The 26,676-nt window shown below is 42.2% G+C and overlaps 2 protein-coding genes across 3 annotated transcripts in view; both read left to right on the top strand.

The window, feature by feature from the left end:
* Positions 1 to 12,258, top strand: part of spata13 (spermatogenesis associated 13) — a 15,514-nt gene extending 3,256 nt beyond the window's left edge. Inside the window, exons 2-13 of one of the 2 annotated variants that reach the window (XM_008288411.1) lie at positions 2,944 to 4,515; positions 6,218 to 6,667; positions 7,475 to 7,619; positions 7,810 to 7,937; positions 8,225 to 8,404; positions 9,057 to 9,236; positions 9,526 to 9,705; positions 9,816 to 10,048; positions 10,572 to 10,701; positions 10,810 to 11,185; positions 11,343 to 11,417; positions 11,539 to 12,258. In XM_008288411.1, coding sequence (XP_008286633.1) covers positions 2,944 to 4,515; positions 6,218 to 6,667; positions 7,475 to 7,619; positions 7,810 to 7,937; positions 8,225 to 8,404; positions 9,057 to 9,236; positions 9,526 to 9,705; positions 9,816 to 10,048; positions 10,572 to 10,701; positions 10,810 to 11,185; positions 11,343 to 11,417; positions 11,539 to 11,732 — 3,843 coding nt within the window. In that variant the 3' untranslated portion in view covers positions 11,733 to 12,258. Of the gene's footprint in view, positions 1 to 2,943; positions 4,516 to 5,501; positions 5,700 to 6,217; positions 6,668 to 7,474; positions 7,620 to 7,809; positions 7,938 to 8,224; positions 8,405 to 9,056; positions 9,237 to 9,525; positions 9,706 to 9,815; positions 10,049 to 10,571; positions 10,702 to 10,809; positions 11,186 to 11,342; positions 11,418 to 11,538 lie in introns of those variants that run through there. The other variant, XM_008288412.1, reaches the window with a different exon arrangement.
* Positions 12,259 to 12,657: 399 nt separating this feature from the next.
* tmprss7 (transmembrane serine protease 7) lies at positions 12,658 to 24,669 on the top strand. The gene is made up of 18 exons (XM_008288410.1): positions 12,658 to 12,729; positions 13,631 to 13,835; positions 14,037 to 14,167; positions 14,252 to 14,319; positions 14,451 to 14,644; positions 14,726 to 14,761; positions 14,839 to 15,067; positions 15,203 to 15,327; positions 16,299 to 16,411; positions 16,492 to 16,598; positions 16,801 to 16,937; positions 17,381 to 17,488; positions 17,801 to 17,908; positions 17,996 to 18,112; positions 20,521 to 20,716; positions 21,461 to 21,729; positions 24,221 to 24,357; positions 24,456 to 24,669. The coding sequence occupies exons 1-18, from the start codon at positions 12,658 to 12,660 to the stop codon at positions 24,615 to 24,617; spliced, it is 2,514 nt and encodes an 837-aa protein (XP_008286632.1). The 3' UTR covers positions 24,618 to 24,669.
* Positions 24,670 to 26,676: the final 2,007 nt, after the last annotated feature.

The raw sequence follows: 26,676 nt of genomic DNA, 5'->3' as shown, positions 1-26,676 counted from the left end.
TCAATGCTACACACCATGCTTTTAATTTTTATCTCTTAAGGGAAGAATTGTTTTTCATATTTAGAGAAACTGCACAATTGGTGAGTATGATTTGCTCGCAGTCTTGTCATTTCACAACAGTTTAAGTCTGTTTATTGTACACATCAAAGCTAACATTGTCATTGAGATTGATGCAGTCAGTGTGGATTAGAAATACAATAATAAATAGGAATACATTTATTGAAGCCATCACTCATCTTAAAAGCTGTACTTTAAAATCGCAGAGCTTAACAAACTGTAGAGTTACTGGAAAATGAAGGCATATTGCATATTCATCGTTGGCATTTAAAGTCAGTGTTGTCATCTCGTGAAACGATGACCACCTTTGTCAGCTTGGTGCTAACTAGCGGCGCTGCCAAGAATTAGCAGACGCCAACTGTCACAGGCCAGTTGGCGCCTTCTGCAGGGAGAAGGCATAAAGGTACTGAAGGATTGGTAGAACGGATGATAGGATAATGTGAGCATTCAAAGCAAAATCAAGCTACCTGATGTGAAGACATTCCTTCCCTATCTTCTATCTTTCTGTCTTGGAAAGTAGATGCAGTAATTGATCCTGTCATATTTTTTTTCCAGTTGCTCAATGTGATTCCTCCGTGGCAATGGAGGAGAAAGTACAAGAAGACAATTCAGCATAGCTTTGAAAGCAGCACATTGTTCACGAGGGGTGTTTACTGTCTGTCAGCAGTGGTGCTTGGCAGCGGTGGCTCTGTGTTTACATAAGTGTTCAGTGTGATGGAGCAAGCTGGTTGAAGTGACAGCAGATTCCACAGAGAGGTTGACTGAGAAAGCTCATCTGCTGCTGAACATGCATGGGGGCGGGAAGTATGGGAGCGTTCCAGGATCCCTGCAACTCCCTACATGTGCACACAGTGAAAATTGGAGGGACTGCTTCTTTCGAACCTTAGGAAGACTGCCTTTAGTCTGTTAGAACTGAGTGATACAGAAAAAATGTAATACTTAAAACAATATTGACATTATTGCAAAGATAGCTTTCCTGCAAAAAATATGAAATAATCAGCATGTGAGCAATGATTAGATTCCAATACACTGTAATGTAGCTGTCAGCAGGACTTTGGAACAATTATAAATCCATAACTGGATGCTGGTACATAAACATATGATAAATGACATTGATATCACATGATGTGAAATATTTGCTCATAGGAAGAATATTCTAGTTTAATAATTAATAGAATAATAAATACAGTACAGTACTTGATGAAATATGTCCTTACATCTGCTTATTACGAATTTTTTTTTTTTTAATGAACAACCTATATGTTTGCATTCTGCTTGTAAATGTGGGTGTTGTGGGTATGACTGAGAATATAATGATAATGATATAATGATGAATATAATGACTGTAATTAATCATTGCCGGGTGCATCATCCTAGGTCTTAATGACAAATATAGAATGTTTGGATGCTAGTTAGGGAGCTATTCTCTGACAGAGTCCATGGGAAATGACAGGCTAGCTAAACTAATCCGTCTTCTCTTGATCCAGGGACGTTGTGAAGGAAAATGTGGATGTAAACCTGCATGTACACAATGTTTCTGTAGAGAAACTGCATCAATCTCATTTGTTTGTATGCCTGAAAAATGTGGAAAATGTTTGGATAAATTAAGTGGCCAAATGTAACAAAGTACATTTATTAGTTAATATTATTTATTATTTATTATTACTGTACTTATGTGTGAAATTGAGGTAGTAGTACTCATTTATGCCACTTAAAACTTCTGCTCCACTACACCTGAAAGACAAATATTGTCCTTTCTAATCCTCTACATTTGTCTGACAGCTTTTAGTTGCTAATACAATGCATTGCTGATTAAAGCCTTCAACAGTATATGAAGTTAAACTTAGGTCAGCCTTAAAAATGAGCAAAATGCAATATACACATTAATTCAGAAGTAATATTAATCCCAAAATATCATAATAGTGAAACACTGACTGGTAACATTTTTATGCAGAATAAGTACTGTTATTTTTCATACTTAAGTAAATTTTGCTGATTATTCATACTTTTACTCAAGTCATGTTTTCAAAGCAAGATTTTTATTCGTAGTGGAGTGTTTTTGCAAGGTTATATCGCTACCTTTACTGAAGTAAATGAACGAAATACATCTAAATTCCTTCTTTGGATAAATTGAAAGAAAAGGTTTTGTTTTAGAATATTGAAGTCAGTCAGTCACCAACAAGGAGCGACTGTGATGTGTTGTAAGTGGAAAAGTGTTACTGATTTAAAGACCACACAACCCTCTTCCTCACCATCACCTCATCTTAAATTTAATCTGGGGAAAACTGGGCAATTTATTGCATTAATCACAATGGATTAGCAAGCTTCATTGCTTAGTCACGCTCACAAAGCCCCACTTCAAAGCCTCAGCTGCATTAGCCACTGCCCTGAATCACACACACATAAAGCTGAACTTAGCACCAACACCACCACCCCAGCCAGGGCCTCAGCTCTCCTTGGACGTTGAAATACAGCACCAAGGACAAACACACATAGTGTTCTCAGTAAAATGTCTTAGCCCTCTGGACCCTGTACACACTGAGGGACGCTCATCTCTCTGTTTATCTGTGTCTTCCCTCCTTTCCTCGTTTCTTACATCCAAACACAGAGGACAATGGACTGTAAGCACACAATAGTTGATTTTCAAGCTCCCACTCTGTTGAGCATGCTTATCCTTTAACATACTAATGTTTTCTCAGCAGCTATTTTTCAAAGGCTTCTAAAAAAAATATTACTGTCACTGCCCTTTTTTATTTTCGAGTATGCCTGGCATTTGAATCAGCCTGATCTCCTCTAATTTGATCAGTTATTAAATTCTTCATGCCAACAATTCTTCCATAATGCAACATGCAAAGGTCATTAATTTCAGCTCTGTTTGTTTTGCAGGCTGAACAAAAGGACAGGGTCTTATCCACAAGTGAAGACCCTCTCCCGTGCCTCCACAACTCAAAGGCTGACCCACTTCTCCGAAGCAGACCCCTCAGTGATATATATCCAAACCAGAGCTACGCTGACAGAAGTTCAGTCCCTTATCTCCTGTCTGGATGTAGCTCCCAGGTCCAGCCGATAAGTGCAGGGCCTCACGCTGAAGAGAGCAGATTGAATGGCCTCAACTCCTCCGCCTGGTCCAACCCTGAAGGAAAGCCTTCCTCCTCAAGAATTATGAGGCTTTTTTCTAATTCAAGGAAGGGCCCTGTCAGTGCTCACAATCCAACTGCTGACAGTCCAACCACAGCCCACAGCAATGACGGCAACAGCAACCCCCAGTCGTGGGCAGGAGTTCCAGGTTTGGGCGTTATGGACTCCTTCAAAAAGCTAAAGTCATCTGTGCTTCAAGGCATTCAGAGTAGAGGGGCAGCAAGTAACGATGGAGAACATGTACCTTTATCTTATCAGGAAACAGCTAATGGCACAGTTGTGAACAATGCTGAATCAGGTCTAGCTGATGCAGCAAATCATTTAAAGGTTCCAGAAGGATATAATGTGTCTAATGGAAATTTTGGGGAGCAAAAGTTGGCTGCGATGAACCAATACAGTTCAGATATTGAGGACTATGATGATGAGGAAAATGAAGGAGATGGCCTCACACGCAACTCACGATTCTCCAGAAGTATAAGGAGAGCGTATGGAGCAGGACGCATCTCTCTACTTGACATTGGGAATGGGAGGCAAGTAGGAAGAAACTCAAATGAAGCTGTAGGTACCACACAGAAACCAGATCAGACATCTAATTTCAATGTCCAAACGGAGAGCATGAATGGAAACACAAATGTGACGGTGCTGAGCAGACTGAGCAAAAGTGCAGAAAACCTTCATATATTTAAGGCACCTTTTAGACGCAAAGCCCCATCTCCAGGCCCTCCTTCCCTACAGGAAGACTCCCAGAGGACTAACACATCAAATGGGACATCCAGCATCCAAAGGGCTGCCAGCGCCTCCTCTGTGGACCTGCAGGGACACGCTCCTAGCCGCGGGAAGAGCCCAGTGAAGACCAAAGGACCGATGCTGAAGCTAGTCGGCAGCATGACTGACCTAACTGTCCGACGCAGGAGAAGTCCCTCCCCCAGCCCTACCTCTGCATCTCCCATGTCGCCCTTGAGCCGTCTCCATGACAACTACTCCCGCCGTGTGCCTTGCCTCCAAACCAATGAGCGGCAGCGCCGACCAATGCCTGCCACAGCTCAGGCCATGTCTGTCGAACACACTCTTCTGATTCATCACCAGCCTGAACACGATGTCAACCCACAGCCGCATCAGGTTATTATGAGCCCTCCTACCTCGGAGCCCCCAGAGACAACAGAGCAGATTTCACCTGGTGTCTCTGCTCATCTTGAGTCGCAGGTTGTAGCCACGACAAGTGGTTATAAACAGATGGTTGAATGGGAATCATCCATACTCAGCCAAACAGAACCTTCACAACAACAAGAGCAGACTGAGGGAAACTCACTACCAAACGAGGTAAGATGGCAAATCATGCATAAAGATGAGTCTGATGTGAAATAATCAATTTTCTTTGCACATAGTCTATAGGGGTATTTCTCATTTTGCAGTCACTGTTTCTGTCTCATTTTCCTTGCTCATTGACACACGAGATATTCTGATAGAAAAATTACATCAAGCTAGGATGCAATTGACCTGTTTGATTACAGAGCATCTCACTGCTTACAAATTAATAAAATGTACTGCTGCTAAAAGACAACAAAAGTGCAACATGTTTCACACCAGCAGTACCCTTTACCAATACATACAGAAGCATGGGATTAGAAGTCATTAGGATGGCGAGAAATGAAAGATTTACAGGAAAGCTTGTATCTCTTATCATACAGAACAGCGTGATCCTTAATAGATGCCAGTTACCCAGCTGATTGGCATTGACCCTTGTCTTTGGAAATGAAATACCACTCCTCTCAGTTTGAAGTGATCTTTGAGTCTGGCATGATTCTGGCCTATTAAGATAAGTTCTCATGTTGACGTGACACTTGTCAGTACGGTGCACGTATGCTAAAAAAAACTGTGAATATGTAGTTCAAAGTCTCCTAGAGTGTCAAATAAATAATGTCCCAGTCAAAACTTTGATTTACCCTCCTTTTGCTGTCAGTTGTCTTTGATTTCTGACTTCTGCTGTAGCAGAAGTCACATGCTTAAACCGGCTGTTTAATGCTACCAGTCACACTGAAGGAGCAGAGAGAGTTAATGATTAGGCTTTGTTTATGATTAGTGGCCCTTGCGCAAAACAGCTCCATAGTCCTGTTGCTGTGGGAGGGTAGCCGGCTATGCCGGAGTACAGCAATCGCTCCCCCTTCTCTCTAGATGGAGCCCAGTGGATCAAAGTCCAGCGCCATGAACGCTGGGCCTGGGACAGCTAACAGCACCACCAAGTCGACTGAGCCATAAACACATAATTTTAGTAAAACGTGTTTTGGTTTAATAGTGGGATTTTCTCTCTCAAGATGACCTGGAAAACGGATTTGTTTACTTTAGGAATCAAGTGACTTTTACTGGCCTCCAAGGGATTTAGGGACTTGGCCTTGGGACCACAGGCCTGTTTCTGTGTTTGTGTGGGGTTCACAATGGTACTGGTGAACTGCATTCCTTTCCAGTGTATATGCCGGGGACCGGACTCAGATCGAGAAAAGCAAGAGGTGAGGTTTGGTTTTGCTGACTGACTAAAAGACTTAGAGCAGTAATTTCCAAGTGAGTAACCATTAGCCAATATTTGACAGTTACGTATACAGTGCTTGTTGACATGCAGACAATGTGATAACATTTAATCGTGGAATATTTGTGCAATTTCTGTTGCAGTTCTTGTTTGAACTTGATTAGCACAGGGGTCGATTGTGTTCAATATGTGGAGTCAGTGACTGTGTGAACAAGAATCCTTTCACACGATAATCAAGTTTCTCCTGAGAATCCTGATAAAGTTTATGTAAATAGCTCTGCACTGATTCTTGCACTTCAGCACTCAGATTCAACCAGAACAGTTGTTTCTATGTGTCACTTTTATGACTTGTAGTGCAATTTTTTGCTCTGTTTCTGATTAACAGGTGTTCTTACCAGCAGACATGATGTTCTACATCTCTGTACAGCGCGGGTTATTGAACAGGGGAAAGTCGATATCATTGCCCTTGTTAAGGTTTGAACTTTTCCCTTTGATCCATAGGTGACATCAGACCAGCAAGGACGAGAAGCGCTTCTCCAAGCAGAGGAAGTCTCTCCGACAACCAGCAGCACACCTCCTATCTCCCCAGCATCGCTCCCAGAGTCGCCTATATCGTCTACATCACCCACAGATGCAGCCGCGGCTTCCACAGAAACATCCACCGTCAAGCCAAGAAGAAGAAGTGGCCGTTTGAGACCCCGGCCCGTCTCTGACTATGGCCAGCTGATTTCCAGAAAGCAGTCAATCCCAGAGGATGCCGTAGTGCTGCATACCGAGGAAAGGACAGCAAACTTGCTGCTGCTTAAAGACTGCAGTGGTAATGATGGGAATGAAGAGAGTCCTGAAAACTGCAGCATGAATGGCGACAGGAGGCAGCGGCCCATATCAGTGGTGGGAACAGTTGATGTGTTCCCCCCCAATGCTGAGCTGAAGGAGGACCGCCTTCCTTCTGTAAGCATTGACCTACTAAATGTATTATTTTATAACTATTAAGGTCTCTTAGATATAGAGTTTTCTTGATATATTACTTCAGTGGTAAAGAGCTGAACTAATTGTTGATGCAGGAAAATCTACTTGCCAAAAAGGAAACCCAAACAATTAAATTCCTGATTATACTTGATATATTGTAACTTACAATAAATCTCCTTTAACTATATATGCATGTAAAACTAACCCTTGACTCTTCTGAAAAAGAAAATGTCATTTATGAAATATTTTTTTCTGCCATAGAGACATGATGATTACTGATATTAGTATCTGTTGCATATTAGCCTGTATACTGTATATTTGTTTACATAGCAATAGGTATTCATAAAAACATGATGCTTTTCACCACTTTTTAAGCATTTAAATCAAAAGCCAGCTCAATCTAAAATAAAGTAAAACCTTCAAATATTGAGCTGAGTTTATACAGTGGAAAAGACAAGAAGTTGGAGAACCTCATTAGTTAAAGACATCGAACATTAACCACATCCTCGGTTCAATTTAGGTGGGAGACTTTTTTTGTTTCATGTCTCCTTCAGCTACCATTTTTTGCTGCTTATTACTAAGGTCTGTAATAATGGCTTAAAATACCCCAAAATTACCCTAAAAAGGACAAACAGCCAAAAATAATAGATCACAGCCTTGAATGTTACTTGTTAAGATGTCGCAGGTTCTGTTATTCCTGCATTAGAGTAATCCATCAGGTAGGTGGTGAAAGCAGGAGAAAGTGAGCTCTTTCTGACTCCCAGGATGTTTTTCTCTTGTTCTCTGCAGCCTTTGTCGCGGCCACCAATCCCCTCCCACCAAGTGCCCCCCTACAGAGGAGTGTCTGCCAGGTTTCGTCCCTCCGCCCTCTCCCAGAGCACCCCCATCGGACTGGACCGCGTGGGGCGGCGCAAACTCCACAGAGTGCTCAGTGGTGAGAACCTGAGGGTTGTTTGTGGGTCACACCATTTCACAAATTTTTATACTGTGGGAAAACCGGAGTGGAGGAAAATGTTGACATAAAGCCAGGTGTCGGCGTGCCTGCATCTGGAGCTTGTTCATCACATTATCTCAGAGAGTCTTCAGCTCCATGCACTTCTGTAATCTCTGCATACTTGTTGCAGATGGTGTGTCTGAGTGCTCGGCGATACTTGATGACAGCGTGAGTGAGGAGGAGGAAGGCAGCTTTGATGAGCTCACAGATGGCACTCCCTACCTCCAGCCAGGGGTGGAGCTCTCACTTCTCAACGAGGTGAGGCTGAGGGGGGAAAACTTTATCACGTTGCGACATTCACAAGCATCTTCAGGAGAAATTGTGCTTCCAATTTATGATGCAACCTTTATCTTGTTGCGCATCTGCCTCGTGAAAAGCCATGTGAAAATGTTTTTACGCATGTGTTTCCAAGATGTTTGGCCACATTTCAGCAGAACAGACAACCACCGCAGTGTCCACAAGTCTAGACATAATCTTACATGTTAGACATGGGCTTAGCCTCCTTGTAATTGTATCTTTATCTTATCTGTGTGTGTGCTGCTCAGTGGATAAGCTTAGGCCACACGGTGTATGCTGAGGCTCTCTGGGACCATGTGACCATGGAGGAGCAGGAGCTGGCCTTCAAGGCTGGAGATGTTATCCGTGTCCTGGAAGCCTCACATAAGGACTGGTGGTGGGGTATTGGAGGTGACAGGGAGGCCTGGTTTCCCTCCAGCTTTGTGAGGGTAAGTGGACTTCCTGACCTGTGTGCCCAATGCATGTTTGCTCTCCAGCAGCACAGAAAAGACTTAAAAACTGGCTTAGCTCCAGAAACAAGCCACAGCAGCCCTCTGAGAGGTCAGACCACAGAGCTTCAGCTGGTTTCTGTGGTGACTAGAACTGATTGACAGTTTAGTCTTAATTAGGCAGGCTGTGGTAACCATGGTGAGGTCATTTGATTGAAGGATGGGCGTCTGCTGTGTAATTGCTTATAGTTGAATTAATGTTGTCAAACAAGAGCTGGTTAAACTTGTACATGTTGTTGGCATAGTATTGTGGAGTAGATCTAACATACTACAACTAATCATAGACGTGTTTTGCTGTTGAGTCTTTTGTTGTTCAAGTAGTTGTTGTTTTTCCTTTTGCAGTCATGTTTCTTTTGCTTTGGGCGTCTGTGTCTGTCCATATCCTACAGCTTATAAGCTTCAAATTTGTATTTAATTTCATTAAATGCACCATATTTTTTTGGACATGTTTTATAATTTTGCAACTAGAAAATTAGTTTGTCAAATATGTTTTGTAAAGCTGATCCTAACTTAAAGTTTGACCTAAACAGAAAACTTGTGATTTGAATGCTGCTCAGGAGCTCCTGTTGTGTTTGCTGTGGATGTGTTTCAGGTGCGTGTGAACCAGGAGGACTCGAGCGCTGAAAGTGTGGAGAGTATCGCGGATCAGGAAGATCCAACTCCCAGGGACACACACAGCACTCATCACAAGGAGCAGATGAGAACCAATGTGGTTAAGGAAATAATGAATACCGAACGTATTTACATCAAACACCTAAAAGACATCTGTGAGGTGTGGGCTCCAGTCAAACTACTCCATTTAAGTCTCTGGCTACTGCTTCTTTGTCATATTTGTACTTTATTGAATTTAGAGCTAGAATTTTATTTCTTAAGCAGGGCTACATTCCAATAAATGTCAAATATTTCCAATAACCTTGTTTTCCAGAAATTACATTAAAAGATTAAAAAGTCAAATGTTTTCCTCAAATGTTTATCTCCACTGTGCAGCACCACCTGTTGGCCAGTATTTAAACTGTTCATGTTCTCTGTGTAAATATCCTGGTTTTGTGTGTGTGCTTCAGGGTTACATCCGTCAGTGCCGCAAACACCCTGACATGTTCACCGAGCTGCAGCTGAAAACCATCTTCAGCAACATAGAAGAAATCTATAGGTTTCAGAGGCAGTTCCTTAAAGAGCTGGAGAAGAAGTACAACAAAGATGAACCGCATCTCAGTGAAATTGGCTCGTGCTTTCTCATGCAGGTAGTGGCCATGGATAAAATCCTCGACAATTCACTTAGTCAATGTTATTTACCAGTTTTACTGACTCAGTAACTCTGAATGATCACTGAATGTCTGTCTGTTTTCTTAAGGGGGAGGGCTTCTCTATCTACTCAGAATATTGTAACACTCATCCAGAAGCCTGTGCTGAGCTGCACCGCCTCATGAAGTTGGGGAAATACAAGCATTTTTTTGAGGCCTGCCGCCTCCTCCAGCAGATGATTGACATTTCTATAGCTGGGTTCTTACTCACACCTGTCCAGAAGATCTGTAAATACCCCCTGCAGCTCGGGGAACTGCTCAAATACACCCCCAAAGACCACAGGTATGCTAAGGCATTATTATTCACATCTCTACCATTTTCACCACTTATTGGCTGTTTAATTGTGTATTTGAAGCATCTATACCTCACTATTTTCACCTCATTTCCACTTAAACACATACGTTATATATTTCATAAGCCATCTTCATTAGTGTGCCCACTGTCATTTGTTAGCACTACAACAACTACATCTTTTGTACATTGTATGCTGAAGATGGCTTCAGTCAGTGCTGCTCAGTAGCATCACCATGCTTTGACTGCACATTGCAAAGAAAGCTTGTTGTTAGAGCCTAGAATCAGCTGCTATGAATCACTTCACTGGCCACCAGTGGTCAGTTCATTCATTACCTCATGAGAAGTTACAGGAGTATGAATAATGTTTAAAAACATTTCACCTTAAACAACCCTTGGTGGCCACAGTGGTTTGATTACTTACTTTTCCATAATTGAGATTGAGGCAGTGTGTTACTGTAAGTGTCCTTCAGTTTATGTCTGCGCTCACTGATGCATCACTAATTTATTGCAGTGACCATAGTGGAGTGAGCAAAGCATACGAGGCTATGAAGAATGTGGCCAGTTTGATAAATGAGCGGAAGAGACGGCTAGAGAGTATCGACACCATCGCTCATTGGCAGGTCGCCATTTTGCACTGGGAGGTGAGGCCAATTACTAATAAGTGTATCTGGTTTAATTCTCTTTTCTTTTTTTTTCAATCATATGCTAACAATTTTTATTTCTGCTGTATACATTTTTGACTCAAATAGGGACCTGATGTGCTGGAGCGCAGCTCAGAGCTAATCCACTCTGGTGAGATGACTCGAACTGTTCGGCAAGGCAAAATGCAGCAGCGCAGCTTCTTCCTGTTTGACCACCAGCTAGTCTACTGTAAAAAAGACGTCCTGCGCAGAGACCTGCTCCACTACCGGGGACGACTGGATATGGACCAGACCGAAGTGGTGGACGTGCTTGATGGGCGGGACTCGGACCTGGGCCTGACCCTGAAGAACGCTCTGCGCCTGCGCAACTCCTCTACTCTGGAGTTTATGTGTGTGCTGTGCTGCAGGAAGGCCGAGGACAAGCAGAGGTGGTTACAAGCCTTTGCCAAGGAAAGGCACAGAGTCAAAGAGGACCAAGAGATGGGTGAGTCCAGCTGAATTCCTTTCACTCAGAACACAAACAGCCACTGTTGACAGATGTCAAGTAAAAGGTGAACGGGGTGACAAAAATTGTCGGAATAAAGTGGGTGGTACTAAATATTTTGACCTGAAGGTGCGTTTGTGTGTGTGTCTCTTGGCAGGAATGGACATCAGTGAAGAGCAAAGAAAACAGGCCATTGTTAATGCCAGAAGAGCCAAACAGGGGAAAATCAAAAGTAAGGAAAATACTTAATACTATTAAGCTGCTTTTTATTATTATTGTTTTTGTTTTTTTTTCTAATTTGCTTCAAAACCTCATTTGTAATTTAGATTTTTGTGTTGCTTTTCAACTTGTAGAACTTGGTTACTCTGGTTCTGTCTCACCACACCACCAAAACCTGCACCAAAACCTTCACCCACTTCACCAGCGCCACATCACCATTCCAACCAGTGTGCCTCAGCAGCAGGTCTTTACACTGGCCGAACCCCCAAAGCGAAAGCCTTATCATCTGTTCTACAGCATCACCCGCAACGCCTTTTTCAGGAAATGAGGCTTTGCTTCCTCCTCTTTTTTTTTTTCTCTCTCTGCATGTTCAGAGCATACTCAAACCGTCCTGAAGTCTCAAAGAACACTTTATTTTTCCTGTGTTTTCCTGCCTGTGAATGTACTGTCAAGCTGTATGTTTTTGTGCCTCATGTGTCTTTCGTAATGTTTCTGTTTTGTTTGTTGCATGTTGAAACTCAGTGCCTAAGATTAGGAAAGGGCATGACAAAAGTGTTAAAATACTGACTCTGTCCAGTTTGTTGGTGTGTTAAAGATGCTGCTCACACAAAAGAATCCCATCCTTTTGTCTTATTAATTCCAACTGAAGGTTTTTTTTTTATTTTATTTTATTTTAATTATGACAACGATGTATATTCTACGTTGACAAACATGGTTTTAGTTTATTTCACAAAGGCTGGACCCTTTTTTGCTGCGAGTCTGTCAGCTCTGAGCACAAAACAGCCAGAGGATAAATTAACTGACACATACACCCACCCTGTTAACATTGTAAATAAAACTCTTGTACAAACTTACATCATGAGAATGTTGTCACTTTACAATAACTCCGCCTCCTTGTGCGGCTAGCCTATTATTACCAATCAAGTACTTTGTTTGTGACTGGTGAATATTAGTTCATGTGAATTTGATAGAAGGTAGCGATGGAAGATAATGAATGAAACCTTAGCCACAGGGCTGGAGGAGCTATGTTGGCATCAGGGAGTTCACTGTTTCTCCACTGCTCATCTGTGCTGAAGGATCTGGTTTCAGACACCTGTCGACTGTGGATCCAAACAGTGTGCTGTGTGGCTGTACACCAGTTGAATCTACTGCCGTTCACATGTGACAATTTTTTGTTCTAAAGGGGGAAAAATGGATCTAAAAAAACAAAAATCAGGAAGTAGATGATAGTGGCTTGAAGGGATGCCTGTGTCATGGACACACAGTGCGAGGAGAACAACCAGACAAGCGGCGATGTTGATGCATCTCAACAGGACGCTGCCAGTGTAAGTAAGATATTTCCTTAACTTGAATATAACTAGCCAGTTGTGTAGATTTGTGTAGCCATAACTGTTTAAGTTGAATTTTGAGCAGTAATAAGGCTGTTCTTCCAGATTAAACCCTGAAGATTTGAGTGAATGTAAGAGGTCCATTTACACATCAAAACCTAAAGTCTGTTAATTTGTTACTTGATTAAATATGTTTAAAATAAATGAAACCATTACTTTCCTATGGGAATCTATACCCTGCTAACCAGTGATGGATTAACTGCCAGTTGCACAGTATGGGATGACACTGAATGAATAAATCATGTGCATCGGGTAACTTAATGAGCGTTACATCTGATGGAGTTGCTCTCAGATATTCCCCTTTACGAGCCGAGGTAACAAGTGAACCTGCATCATTTTCAGTAGACGCAAGCTTATGTCATTGGTGGTAAATCAGCAGCTAACTGTGGCAGGTTCATTTAGGAATCATGTGTTATTCAAACAGTTGCTCCCTCATGCGTGTTTGGGTTTGATAAGCACTGTATTCAGCCTACTGTAATGTAAACTAGCTGACCTGGATGTGGTACAGTGATAAGAGGACGACGGCGGCAGCAAGGTTATGCTCTTTTGATGTTTCTCCAGTTACTTAACCTCCTCGTGGTTCTCACAGAGAGCCTCCGTCGCTCTCTTGTGCCCTTTTGTCCTCAGTCTGAATCCTGAGGGCTTTAATACTTGGTGAGGCATTTAAATTATCAAGACACTTGTTAGTTCTTTTTCATATCATTTCAGCACCATTAACCGCTTCCCAATTAGAATCAGGACATATTGAAATGACTGCTGAAAAGGGCAAGTAAAATTTACTGCTTCTTTGTTTTGCCATTAAATGAGTATGACCCTTCCCCCCTCCCTGGCTGCATAGATTGCAGATGTGTCCGTGGAGGTGGCCACGGTGGATCACACACTGCGGAAGCTGTGCAGGAAGTTAAGGAAGACTAGACGGAAGCCCAAAGGACTCAAGCGGCTGTTGGCCTACCTGGTGAACATCCTGCACCTAGCTATCTTTGTAGCAGTGGTGTTTGTGGTGCTGGTGGTGATCATATGGTTGCTGCTGTGGATTTTTATAAGTGAGTGGGAAAAGGTTCTTACGTCTAAATCTAACAAAATGAATATTTTTCCATTTTTATTTGCCTTTACATAATACTTTTTTATGGTGCTGATTTTATAGACTGCTTGTTAAGTAAAATGCAAACCTGGAAGAGCAGTATGTGACTTATATCAATCTGAAAATGCACCATATAAGTAAAAATTTGACTTGATTCCTATAGTTCACAGGGAAAGTAACACTGCTACGTATTTTGCCGGGATGTTCCGTGTTGCCCATGTGGAGTTTATCCCAGAGTACCGCCAGGCAGAGTCCCATGAGTTTGTGTCCATGGCAAACAAAATACAGCACGTGGTATGCGTTAGTTTAACCCTGTTGTTTACACGATGGTTAGTGCTGATCTGGGGGACTGTACCGTTAATTGATGGTGTCTCGTAGGTGACCAATGTGTACAGGATGTCCTCAGTGGCCAGGCTCTATAAGCAAGCTGTCATTTCAGACCTCAGGTACAGTAGTGGGCCTGTTATTTATCATCACCATAAGCCACAAAAGAAACCCACCTTGTGTTTCTGATTTGGTTTCTTGCTCTTGATTCAAGTTATTAAACTGTAACGTAAACTCTGTTTTCTTTCCCAAGTAACAACAATAAAGGTGGTGTGTTGGTGCATTTCTGGATGGTGTTCGTAGTGCCTCGACTAAAGAGACCTGCCATGTGTGACGAGTGTATAGGGGCCATTTTCAGAGACTCAATCCACACCAGCCTGAAGAACAGGTCCTCTGTCGGCTACCTGCTGGGCCTTGCAGTCGATATAGATTCCATCCTCATCAATAGTACGTTTATGTTTCTGTTCATATCTGAACGTGTTCTTTACTTTGTGCTTTTGCAGTAATTGACTATCTGTCCTCTTGTAGGTGTTCAGCGTTCAGATTTTACATTAAGTGTTACAGGTAGGTAGAAACACTAGAATAGAAGTGAAGCTGCATGTGATATTTTGTTTTCATGAGTTTTCTTTTTCTCCTTCCAGGCTCACAGTGTGTAGATAAACTGTATGCCAACCTTCCTGGGGCTAGAGTCCCTATAAACGTCTTCTCCTCATGGGGTGGGGTGAATTGTCTTGTAAAGCTCACCGCTGTCCCTGGCTCTCTAATCCGCCTGACCGTCACCTCGTTTCACATCGAGCCCAGCGATTGTGTGAACGATGCCCTCATCGTGTATGACGCTCTGCTGCCCATGAGAGGGCGCATTCTGCACAGGTGACTCTCAGTTTAATTCACTTCTATTCCTCCTACAGCACCAACAGCGCTGTTTTGCCACATATTGCATCTGCCATGAAAAAAATCGATGAAACATAAACCTAACATGTGCTGAAGTGCATCTCTGTGCTGCAGGCTGTGTGAGCCGGTGTCCAGCTCCTTCTCCATCGTCTCTACCTCCAATGTCATGTTGCTGTCCTTCAGAATGACTAATGGCAACAAGAGCTTCAGAGGACACTTTGAGGCTATAGCTGAGGAAAGTACGACACATTTACTTGGTTATTTTATAAGCCTGTGACTCATTACAATGAGTTAAGAGTAATGGGATCAATGTGATTATTCCCGTCACATAATTTTCAGATACCCAAAACCTCCTAAAAAAACAAAACATAAAATAAAAAATGAGGAGAGATGTCGGAATAAAGAAACATTTTGTGGCTAAGAAAGACATTTTTGAGCTATTTTTGTCCTGACAACAGATTCTAGGCCATTGTTATGCTGTGTAACATACAGCATTAGGGTCAGGTAAAACTAAAATCCTTAAGTCCAGTGGTAAAAGAAGTGATCAGATCAGTTAACTTATGAAAGTATCAATACAGCTACATAAAAATACTCAAATACATGTAAAACCCCTGCAAAAAGAATCCTACAGTAAACGTGCATATGTGTTAGCAGTGAATTTTAGTTCAAATATTAAAGTAGAAGTACTGGTTTGGTCCTGCTGACTGATATAATATATGACATAACCTGATTATTGATACTGAAGCATCAGTGCAGCATATTATGTTTGGAGCTTTGAATTACTGTAACTACAGTTTTATATACACCAGATAAATCTCAAAAGGGTGAAAAAAAAAAGAAAAGAAGAAAGTTCTGATACACAAACCTTTTTTTCTTTTATCTTTGTTTTTTGCTGAGCTATTGGATTATTTATTCAAATGAAACCATGTGAGGGAACAATCACTATTTGACATCTGAAATGTGACCCCAGCTACACTTTGCTTCTTGTGAGATATCAGAATCCAAAAAGGTTGGAAAACGCTGAATTAGTCTTTAAATCTTCATCTAAATTAATATAGCGGAGGAAATTTTGTGAAACATAGTGGAGTGGAAGTAAGTAAGTAGCATAAAATGGAAATAGTATTACCTCAAAACTGAACTGAAGTACAGTACTTGATTAAATACATGTAGTTACTTTCTACCACTGCTGAAGTCTCTCTCTGTCTCTTAGTATGTGTGTCTCAAATTGAGACCCATTTAGAGCCTGACATCACTGGTCAAATCTACAGCCCCTTCTACCCCAGCATGCTGCCTCCACAGTGCACCTGTACCTGGAAGTTTAAGGTAGACATACACTCACACACACACAAACCCACATTAATTATTCATTTTTATTGACTCTGTGTTTTGTTATTTCACATTAGACTCCTAAATCGACTTTAGGAGTTGCACTGCATTTCCAGAACTACGTACTGAAACCAAAAGACATAAAGGGCTGTGACAGCGGCTGGTGGAAGGTCAATGAAATCATGTATGTGGCTGCATTCATGTTTAAACTATAGATTTAAACAAATTACGTTGTATTTCTCCCATATTTCTGTCAACATTTACAAGTATTTACAACCAGTGGTAATTATCTTATTCACAGTATATCTCAAGGTAATTATCCATGATTGTATTTGCCTGAAATAGACATCCTGTGATGGTTTGGTGATTGCTGCTCTCTTCCCCAGTTTCTGTGGCAGCTACGTTGGACACCGCACGGTGTTCCGGATCGCTGGCCACAGCCCAGAGGTGGAGTTTCGCTGCAGCTCACGTAACTCTGTTCAGCCCTTTCAGGCGTCGTACAGCAGCTACAATATCAGCCAACGTAAGCGGTGCATTGCTACAGTCTGATTCATTTTAACGAGCAGGATGCAGGATAGGAAATGACTAATCAGACATGCTTCATTGTACTTCAGTGTGGATGTGAGTTAATGGCTTTGTTATGATTCTATACATTACAATATACAAGAAACACTTTGCAACTTAATATGAAAACAGAATGTAAACACAAATCTGTTTTTGGACTTCTAAAAAATTATTTTGTAGAACTATTTTTGTTGCTGCTTCGGTGTCGTTCATTGTCACTGAACTTAGTCCCTTAGCGTTTCATTTGGTGCCTTTCAGTCAGTCGCTGCACTCGAAGTATAGAATATAGAAATATAGTAGTGTTTAATGCACTTATTATTTATTTAATACTAAAAAATGATTGAGTTCTACTCTGCATCTCGCTCCTTACCAACCATGTGTGTTCTCTTTTGCGTTCACCAGCTTGTTCAGAGAGCCACTTCTTGTGCAACACAGGATTGTGTGTGGAGAAAAGTCGACGCTGCGATGGTCTGGATGACTGCCAGGATGAGAGCGACGAGGTCCTCTGCTGTAAGCTGTTTAGCAAATTACATAATATGGGTCTTTAAAAGAATAAGCAAAGTGACATTTGGATTACTTGGTTTTGATTTCCTCTCTGTTTCAAGTCAGAAGTACTGCTGACACCAGGAATGTCCTGATTTGATCTGAATTTGACCATTTTTTAACTTTATTAATGATAATTAAATGAGTCAGATCAGATTGAGGCAAGAACAATGCTTAATCAGAACACCCCTAGTTGAGACTTACATGTTAGTTAGCGTGTTTAATCATATTTGACTGTGGAGTCAGTGATGCACTGGAAAATGTTGTGTGTCTTCACAGCAAGGCCCACAAAGAACTGTGGTGGAAACCGTCCATTGCATCCTTTGTTTGTTTGCAATGGAGAGACGGACTGCCATGATGGATCAGATGAAGTCAACTGCACTCAGGGTATGCATTTTCTTTGCACGTTTTTAAAGTGAAGTATGTTTGTCATTTTGCCTTTTAACCACCAGTAACTACAATGTGTTTTGCTAGAAACAACCTGCTCTGCAATCAGTTATCGGTGCAGAAGTGATTATTGCATACTGAAAAAGAACGCAAAGTGCGATGATGTTCCTGACTGTCTGGACCAGAGTGATGAGGCGGACTGTGGTGAGTTCACTGCACTACCTGCTCCTCATGCACACAGTCACAGTAAAAGAAAAAAACTAAGGACATGGTTGCAGATTTTTCATTATTTACATCCACATACATCCTGCAAATTGACATTTTTTTAAAGAGACTCCAAAGCCAACATGAAGTGTGATGCAATGGTTTGAACTGCACATGAACTCTGAGAGATGAAATATATGAATGAATATTAAATTTCTCAAATTATGTTCCTTTGCAGAGTAAATGTCATTTATCTTTAGTACAGTTTACAAGCACATGTTCTCAAAAATAAAAAAAAATCACTCAAGTATGCATGAATTAACTGTTTACAAAGGAAGTAGTTGATGTAAATAAAATGTAATGAAAACACATCACTAGAATGTGTTTCACGTTAGGAGGTTGAATAATTTTTTTACAACTGTATATCTTAAACTATGAATTTAAAATTTTGCTGAAATGCTGTTTGCTCAACCTTTTTATCGTTTCCTCAACTCTCTGCCTTACTACCATCACAGTTATTGGACACTGTGTATCAGGTCTTCATAAATATAAACCAATTCTATGACTCAGTCTAAGCTAGAATCACAAACATTTGCTTCTGCACCACGTGAGTTATTGATTCTTAATGCTGTAGATGGTGCATTGCGATGATGGTGCCTCACCTGCCAGTTCTCTCCCACACCCTTTGTGGTTTCATGAGAAAGTTGTTATTTTATAACCCTCTGAGCTGTGAGCTCCAAACCTGCTGACATGCAGCACTGAGGTGACCCCCGCTCACTGCTGTTATTTTATCACAGATGGGGTCTCAAGGTGATGGGAACAGGCCGGCCTTTGATCACTCCCTGATACTGGGCATACATGCACACATGTACATGCACATGTACACACACTGGCACCAGAGCTTTTTAAGTTTTAATAAGGTGGCAGCAGAGCCACTGGCTGTGGTGATGACTCAGCATGTCAGCATAAGTGGTTAGTGTAGGTGTATAACAAACACCCATGTTGTGTGCTTTACACACTGAAAGAGCCGCAGTGTGCATATATACGTCCCTAATAGATCTATAAACTGAGCATATTAATAAAAGTATAATTGTTTTGTATATCTCTCACTAAGGGACTCTCCTCTCTGTTAATGTCTTGACATTTGCCTACAGCATGATGAGAATAAATATTGCACATGTCAACATATACATACTATAAAAAGTGAGTGTGCCTTAAGGGATTGTAGTATAGACACCTGTATCTGAAAGGCCCAGTCACTGGTGAATCAGTACTTCTGGCTATAACTACACCATGAAGACAAATACACACTCCAAAAACAAGTCTGTTGAGGGAGTAAAGTTAAGCCCATAACTTAGCAAAAACAAAAATATGGCATATGTAATAGTAAATATTTTGAGAGCCGGAAGTTGTCAAAAACTGCAAAACTGAGTGACTGTGCAAGAAAGAGACTAGTGTGGGAGGCCACCGAGACAACAATGACTCATCTAAAGGAGTAACAAGCTTCAGCAGCTGAGATGAAAGAGACTATTCGTACAACAAGTGTTGTCCATGTCCTTCACCAGCCAAAGCTTAATGGGAGCGTGGCAAAGAAAGAAGCCACTGTTGAAAAAACATCATATTAAATGTTGACTAGACTTTGCCAGCAGGCATGTGGGAGACTCTGAAGTCAGCTGGAAGAAGGTTCTTTGGTCTGATGAGATCATCGGTGGACACTAAACACTCCACATCATCACTAACACAACATCCCCATTATGAAACATTGTGGTGGCAGCATCATAATGTAGGGATGCTTCTCAGCAGCAGGCCTTGGAAGGCTTGTAAATGTCGAGGGTAAAAGTCTGAGCCTAGACGTCAATCTTACTGAGAAATTGTGGCTGGACTTGAAAAGGGCTGTTCCCTCACAATTCCTGTATAACCTGACAGAGTTTGAGCAGTTTTGCAGAGAGGAATGGAATAAAATTGCAGTGTTGAGATGTGCAGAGCCAGTTAAGACCCATCCACACAAGCTTGATGCTGTAATTGCTTCCAAAGATGCAATACTTAAGAAATCACTTATTTTACTTTACATATATTTATTTAACTGGCATTGCTTTGTAGGAATCTATTTTCACTTTGAAATTAAATATTTGTATTTTTTTTTTTTTTGTAAATGCTTGTCCAAAAAGCCTAATTAAATTGGCAATGGTGCAATGTTGAAAAGCATATAAAATGGTAAAACTTCCTTTTTTGAAATCCTATCATAGGGACTGTGTACCTTTCTGTATAAGCTGAAGCACACACACACACACACACACACACACACACACCCACACACACACACACACACACACTGTACTCTCCTTTAAAATAAAACCAGTATAATACAACCAGTCCAGCAATATAATCTCTCACTGCATCCTCCTCAGTCTGTGGTCGTCCCTCCCCTCTGAAGAGGATGGGTTTACCTCCAGGCACTCAGCGCATCGTGGGCGGAGTTAACTCGGGGGAAGGGGAGTGGCCTTGGCAGGTCAGCCTTCACTTCACTGGGAGCCTGTACTGTGGTGCTTCTGTCCTCTCCTCTGATTGGCTCATCTCAGCTGCACACTGCTTCAGTAAAGAAAGGTCAGCCACTGATGCACTCCATTCTTTTATTATTATATGCTGGACTCCACTACCGTAGTTGTGACGTGACACCACCAGGTTCACTTCTTCAGGTTAATAATAATGGATGGTTGCCAGGCTTTTTGGATCATGACACCTTGGAACAAATCAGCATCTACCTACAACACCTTGTCACAATTTCTGTCTTACAGAGACCGAGTAGTTTAATTATTATTATAATTAGTTGAAATGTATTTATTTATTTACACACATGTGAGTGTGTTGCAAAGAAAGAAGCAACAATAACAGGGAGGAAAGAGATGATACAATAATACTTGTAAAATATTATTACATTTTCCTCAGTGAGAATTAAAAAATGTTTTCTATTCCCAAAAAGAAAAAGAAAAATCTATAAACAGTATACAACAAATTTGTACCTGAGCTTCTCATTGCAATAGTGACAAAATAAAAAGGACTTTTTTCTAATACTATCCATTTATATTTTTAACTTATTGATTTTAATCATTATCAAGATTAATATACCAATAATGTTTCTCCATCACCTGACACTTTATTACATAACAGGTCTTTTATTGTGTTATTAAAAGCAATCACTTCATTTGACAATTATTACATTATCAACTTGCAAGGATACTGTCTCATCCTACTGATTTTACAGATAAATTTGTCATTACATATTAACTAATTAGATCCAGTGAATTTGAATAAAATCTTCTCCTTCACCCCTTACCTCTGACTCTGCAGGCTCTCTGACCCACGCTTCTGGAGCGCCCACCTCGGCATGCTGACGCAGGGCAGTGCCAAATACGTGGCGGAGATCCAGCGGATTGTTGTCCACGAGTATTACAATGCGTACACATTTGATTATGACATCGCTCTGCTGCAGCTAAAGAGGTCCTGGCCTCCCTCCCTCAGTCCACTGATCCAGCCTGTGTGCCTGCCGCCCTCCTCCCACACCGTCACCGAGAGCCACCGCTGCTGGGTCACCGGGTGGGGGTACCGATCTGAGAATGGTAAGTGAAAACTTCAGAAGTGATGTTTATACTTCATAACGTCCTTGATAATAAACTTGAGGCCAGAAAAGCTGAGGTTCACTATAGTCATGTATTATTACTGTAAACTCATCCCAAGTCAGTTATCCTCTGACCCTGCTTTTCTTGAAAATCGGCCTCACCTACTTCCTCCATTTGCACAACACTGCCTTTTTAGGGTATTTTTTCTTCAGTTACACAGATCTAATGTATCGTGCACACGTGGACAAAATTGTTGGTACCCCTCGGTTGATATAAGAAAAACCCACAACAGTCACAGAAATAACTTGAATCTGACAAAAGTAATAATAAATAAAAATTCTATGAAAATTAAACAATGAAAATCAGACATTGCTTTTGAACCGTGGTTCAACAGAATTATTTTTAAAAATAAACCCATGAAACAGGCCTGGACAAAAATGGTGGTACCCCTACAGAAGACTGAAAATAATGTGACCATGGGGACATGTTCAATCAAGGTGTGTCCTCTAATTAGCATCACAGGTGTGTACAAACTTGTAGTCAGTCAGTCGGCCTATTTATAGGGTAACAGGTAGTCACTGTGCTGTTTGGTGGCATGGTGTGTACCACACTAAACATGGACCAGAGGAAGCGAAGGAGAGAGTTGTCTGAGATTAGAAAGAAAATTATAGACATGCATGTTAAAGGTAAAGGCTATAAGACCATCTCCAAGCAGCTTGATGTTCCTGTGACTACAGTTGCACATATTATTCAGAAATTTAAGATCCATGGGACTGTAGCCAACCTCCCTGGACGTGGTCGCAGGAGGAAAATGAATGACAAATGGAAGAGACGGATAATACGAATGGTAACAAAAGAGCCCAGAACAACCTCTAAAGACATTAAAGGTGAAATCCAAGGTCAAGGTACGCCAGTGTGAGATCGCACCATCCGTCGTTGTTTGAGCCAAAGTGGACTTCATGGGAGACGACCAAGGAGGACACCATTATTGAAAACAAATCATAAAAAAGCCAGAATGGAATTTGCCAAACTGCATGTTGACAAGCCACAAAGCTTCTGGGAGAATGTCCTATGGACAGACGAGACAAAACTGGAACTTTTTGGCAAGGCACATCAGCTCTATGTTCACAGATGCAAAAATGAAGCATATCAAGAGAAGAAGACTGTCCCTACTGTGTATCAGGGAGGAGGATCTGTTATGTTCTGGGGCTGCTTTGCTGCGTCTGGCACAGGGTGTCTTGAATCTGTGCAGGTATTATGAAATCTCAAGACTATCAAGTCATTCTAGAGAGAAATGTGCTGCCCAGTGTCAGAAAGCTTGGTGTCAGTCACAGGTCATGGGTCTTGCAGCAGGATAATGACCTAAAACACACACAGCTAGAAACCCCCAAGAATGGCTGAGAGGAAAACATTGGACTATTCTGAAGTGGCCTTCTATGAGCCCTGATCTAAATCCTATTGAACATCTGTGGAAGGAGCTGAAACATGGCGTCTGGAGAAGGCACCCTTGAAACCTGAGACAACTGGAGCAGTCTGCTCATGAGGAGTGGGCCAGAATACCTGCTGAGAGGTGCAGAAGTCTCATTGACAGTTACAGAAATGGTTTGATTGCAGTGATTGTTTCAAAAGATTGTGCAACAAAATATTAAGTTAAGGGTATCATCATTTTTGTCCAGGCCTGTTTCATGGGTTTATTTTTTTAAATAATTCTGTTAAACCACGGTTCAAAAGTAATGTCTGATTTTCATTGCTTAATTTTCATGGAATTTTTATTTACTATTACTTTAGTCAGATTCAAGTTATTTCTGTGACCGTTGTGGGTTTTTCTTTCATTGACCGAGGGGTACCAACAATTTTGTCCACGTGTGTAGATGATTGTCTTGCAACGTGAGAAGTATCTTTATCTCTGGCAACGTATCACAATAATATTGCTACTCTGTGATTCCTCACACTAAACAACACCATTATTTTGTCTTTAAAGGTCTGACAGTGCCAGCTGACATGTTTTACGTTTTGTTTTGGCCTGTTTCATATCAACTATGAATGCACTCCTGTGTTTTCCTCATTGAAGCCACAATGCTCAGTTTACCAGGTCAAACCACATTACAGCCAGCAAGCAGGAATCTGAGCCACTTCCTGAAAAAGGAGAACCTAATTTCTCCAGAATCTCATAAACTGTCAAGGATATCCAAAACAATTTAGAACATTTCAACACGTCTGCTTGTCATGCTGCAGCTAAATGCCAAAAGTGTCTGTTTCCTTTGGTGCATGTGGACTTGAGGTTACATTGTTATCAGTGCTGAATATTTTTGTTGAAAAAGTGGAGTTGTTCCTTAACTTATTCAGTTGACCGTTCATTCCTGTTCTGTGCTGCTTCATCTGTAATATCTTTAAAAACTACTGCACTCTTTGTGAGCCACAATTTCTGCTCCAAAAATGTAGATGTTTTTGTCTGTTGCATGATCTATTCATACGTTTTGCCCCTCTTCAGACAAGGCGTTGCCCTCCGTGCTGCAGAAAGCCGAGGTTTCCTTAATGAGTCAGAGTGACTGCAAGAAGAGCTACGGCCCCATCTCCCCTCGCATGCTGTGTGCTGGCGTACCCTCAGGAGAGCGGGACGCCTGTAGGGTGAGCAGCCATCATCTGCATTTTATCGAGTGGGAGAATCAATTCCAAGCCGGCGTGCAAGCTTTTGAATAACTGCTCTTGCACTGCTTGTATCTCAGGGGGATTCGGGGGGTCCTCTGTCCTGTCAGGCTCCAGGCGGGGGTCGCTGGTTCCTGATAGGGATTGTCAGCTGGGGGGCCGGTTGCGGCAGACCAAACCTGCCTGGAGTCTACACCCGGGTCAACAAGTTCACCTCTTGGATCTACAGCCATATCAGCTGACATGATGAAATTCATCCATGGCCAGCAGATTGTTATACAGACTGTTGCTCAAACCAAATAAAAAAAAAAAACATCATGAAAGACTGTATACTGTTTTTTGTTTTCATGGAGACACTATTATCTGCTTATTGTCGCTATTACTGGTGACATTAATGTGCTGCATTCCTCCTCCTGTAATCCCATGTCAAGTCCTTTTACAGTCTCACAAGTTTGATGGCAGACTTGTAGTCACAGGGGGTGTCTTGCTCTCCTGCGGAGCATCCAAGGACACAGCAGCTGAGATCCAACTGTAATACCTCGCACACGTTTCCCCTCAAACACCCTTTTGTCCCTCCGAGCTGAACTCCCGCATACACAGCGAGCAAGTTTGCCCACAATACCTGTAGCACGGATGGTTGTGCGGATTGTACCCTTTCATAGTGGTCCCATTGTCCCCGCACTGCATTCTGGGGCTCCGTGTGACACCTGCCGCCCAGTTCAGGTAAACGGGAGGCGGTGAATGCCCGCCGCATCCGAGCCACTCAGGTCGGATTTCTACGCTTTTTTCAAAGGAAGCGACAGCGGGGGTTTCCTCTCTCTCCATCGCTTCTATGCCTGAGGTATTGTTGCATATCGCCTCTCCGGAGCTTAACGGGACACTGCTATGTGGACTCACCCCAAAAGCAAAACTTGCGAGGTGTACTGCGTCTCCGGGCATGGACACTCAGGCTGCTCCGCTGCACAGGTAAGCCATCTCCGTGCGCCTTTCTCTGCGCGTAAAAGACGGTGCCAAGCGAACTGTATGCTATTTTCTCAGTGTATTCTAACTCTGCCGCGAAACTATTGTGCATATTAAACTTTGGGGGAGTTTTAGTAATAATAGAAAGATTCCTAATGTTTAAAAATCGAGTCAGCCGTGGTTCATCTTGATTGTAAAAATCCGTCTCTAGGGGTATGGGGCTCTCTTTCTCATGAATGTCCATGTCGGGCTGCGCCACTTGATTGAGTGCTGACACCGCAGAGCCAGGCCGTGGGAAAGCAGACCCCTCCAGCCACGCTTTGTCTGCTTCCCCAGGGAATCCTGCCAACCCGTTAAATGTTTTAGGAGATCCTTTCAGCTGAAGGATGCTCACCGTTGCTCTCAGTAAATCAGTGTCTGCTCAGCCATAAAATCTATGTCTCATTGATTTTGGCATATAGGCTGCCTTTTCTTTACTGCTCCTCTGCTGTGTGCTCACATAAAAATAACAATTAGATGCAACTTGAGAAGAGACATAACAAGCCGGTATGATATTTGAGTCATGTCCTGGTCTCTGAAAGGGAGAGGGGGAGTTGAAGGAGCCCACCCAGTCACTGAGCCCCCCCACGAAGCCTGAGGATCAGGCAGAGGAGACGGTGGAGGGGGTGCGAGCTCCAGCCTGTGGCTCCTGGAGGAGATGGATGTTGGGTCTCCTGCCTTTCTTTCCCTTCACTGCTGCCATTGCACTGACTCTCCACTACTTAACATGTGAGTACAGAGCTGCTGTGGTGTTGTTCCTCAGACCTGATGCCTTTTAATATGTATTTATTTGGAGTCACACAGTGCACCTGTCTCAGATCTCTGCCTCCCCCTTCCACAGCTCCGCCTTGCTCAGTGTTCTTCCTCGGAGGCAGTGTGGAGTTCCCAAACCTGAGCTTCTCCTCAGAGCTGACTGACTCCACCTCCCCTCAGTTCCGCCTGCAGGCTCAGGCTTTGAACCATTATGTAAGTGGAACGGTGAACTTGTCTGTCACTGCCTGCCTTCTGAATGACACATAAGAGTGCTGCTTGACCTTCCTGCTCTGGGCCGAAGCTGATCTTGCTGCTCTAACTTTGACATGCTTCACTACAGCGGGCTACTAGTGTTTTTATGCTGCGCTTTCAAAACACAGCTGCCCTCTTTCTCCTCTACTGTCCTCGCATTCTTATTTGTAGGGCTTCTCCTTTATCTGCTTTATCCTCCCCTCACTCAGTTTTTTTTTTTATTCTGCACACCACTTTCCTCTCTTCTGCCCCTCTCTCTGTCTCTCTCTGGTGGTGTTAAATGTAAAGCTGAAACAG

The sequence above is a fragment of the Stegastes partitus genome, unplaced genomic scaffold (genome assembly GCF_000690725.1).
Source record: "Stegastes partitus isolate 25-593 unplaced genomic scaffold, Stegastes_partitus-1.0.2 Scaffold558, whole genome shotgun sequence".
In the NCBI taxonomy this organism is placed as follows: Eukaryota; Metazoa; Chordata; class Actinopteri; family Pomacentridae; genus Stegastes; species Stegastes partitus.
The sequence above is the reverse complement of the archived record's forward strand: the minus strand, read 5'-3'. Positions and strand labels throughout refer to the sequence as shown.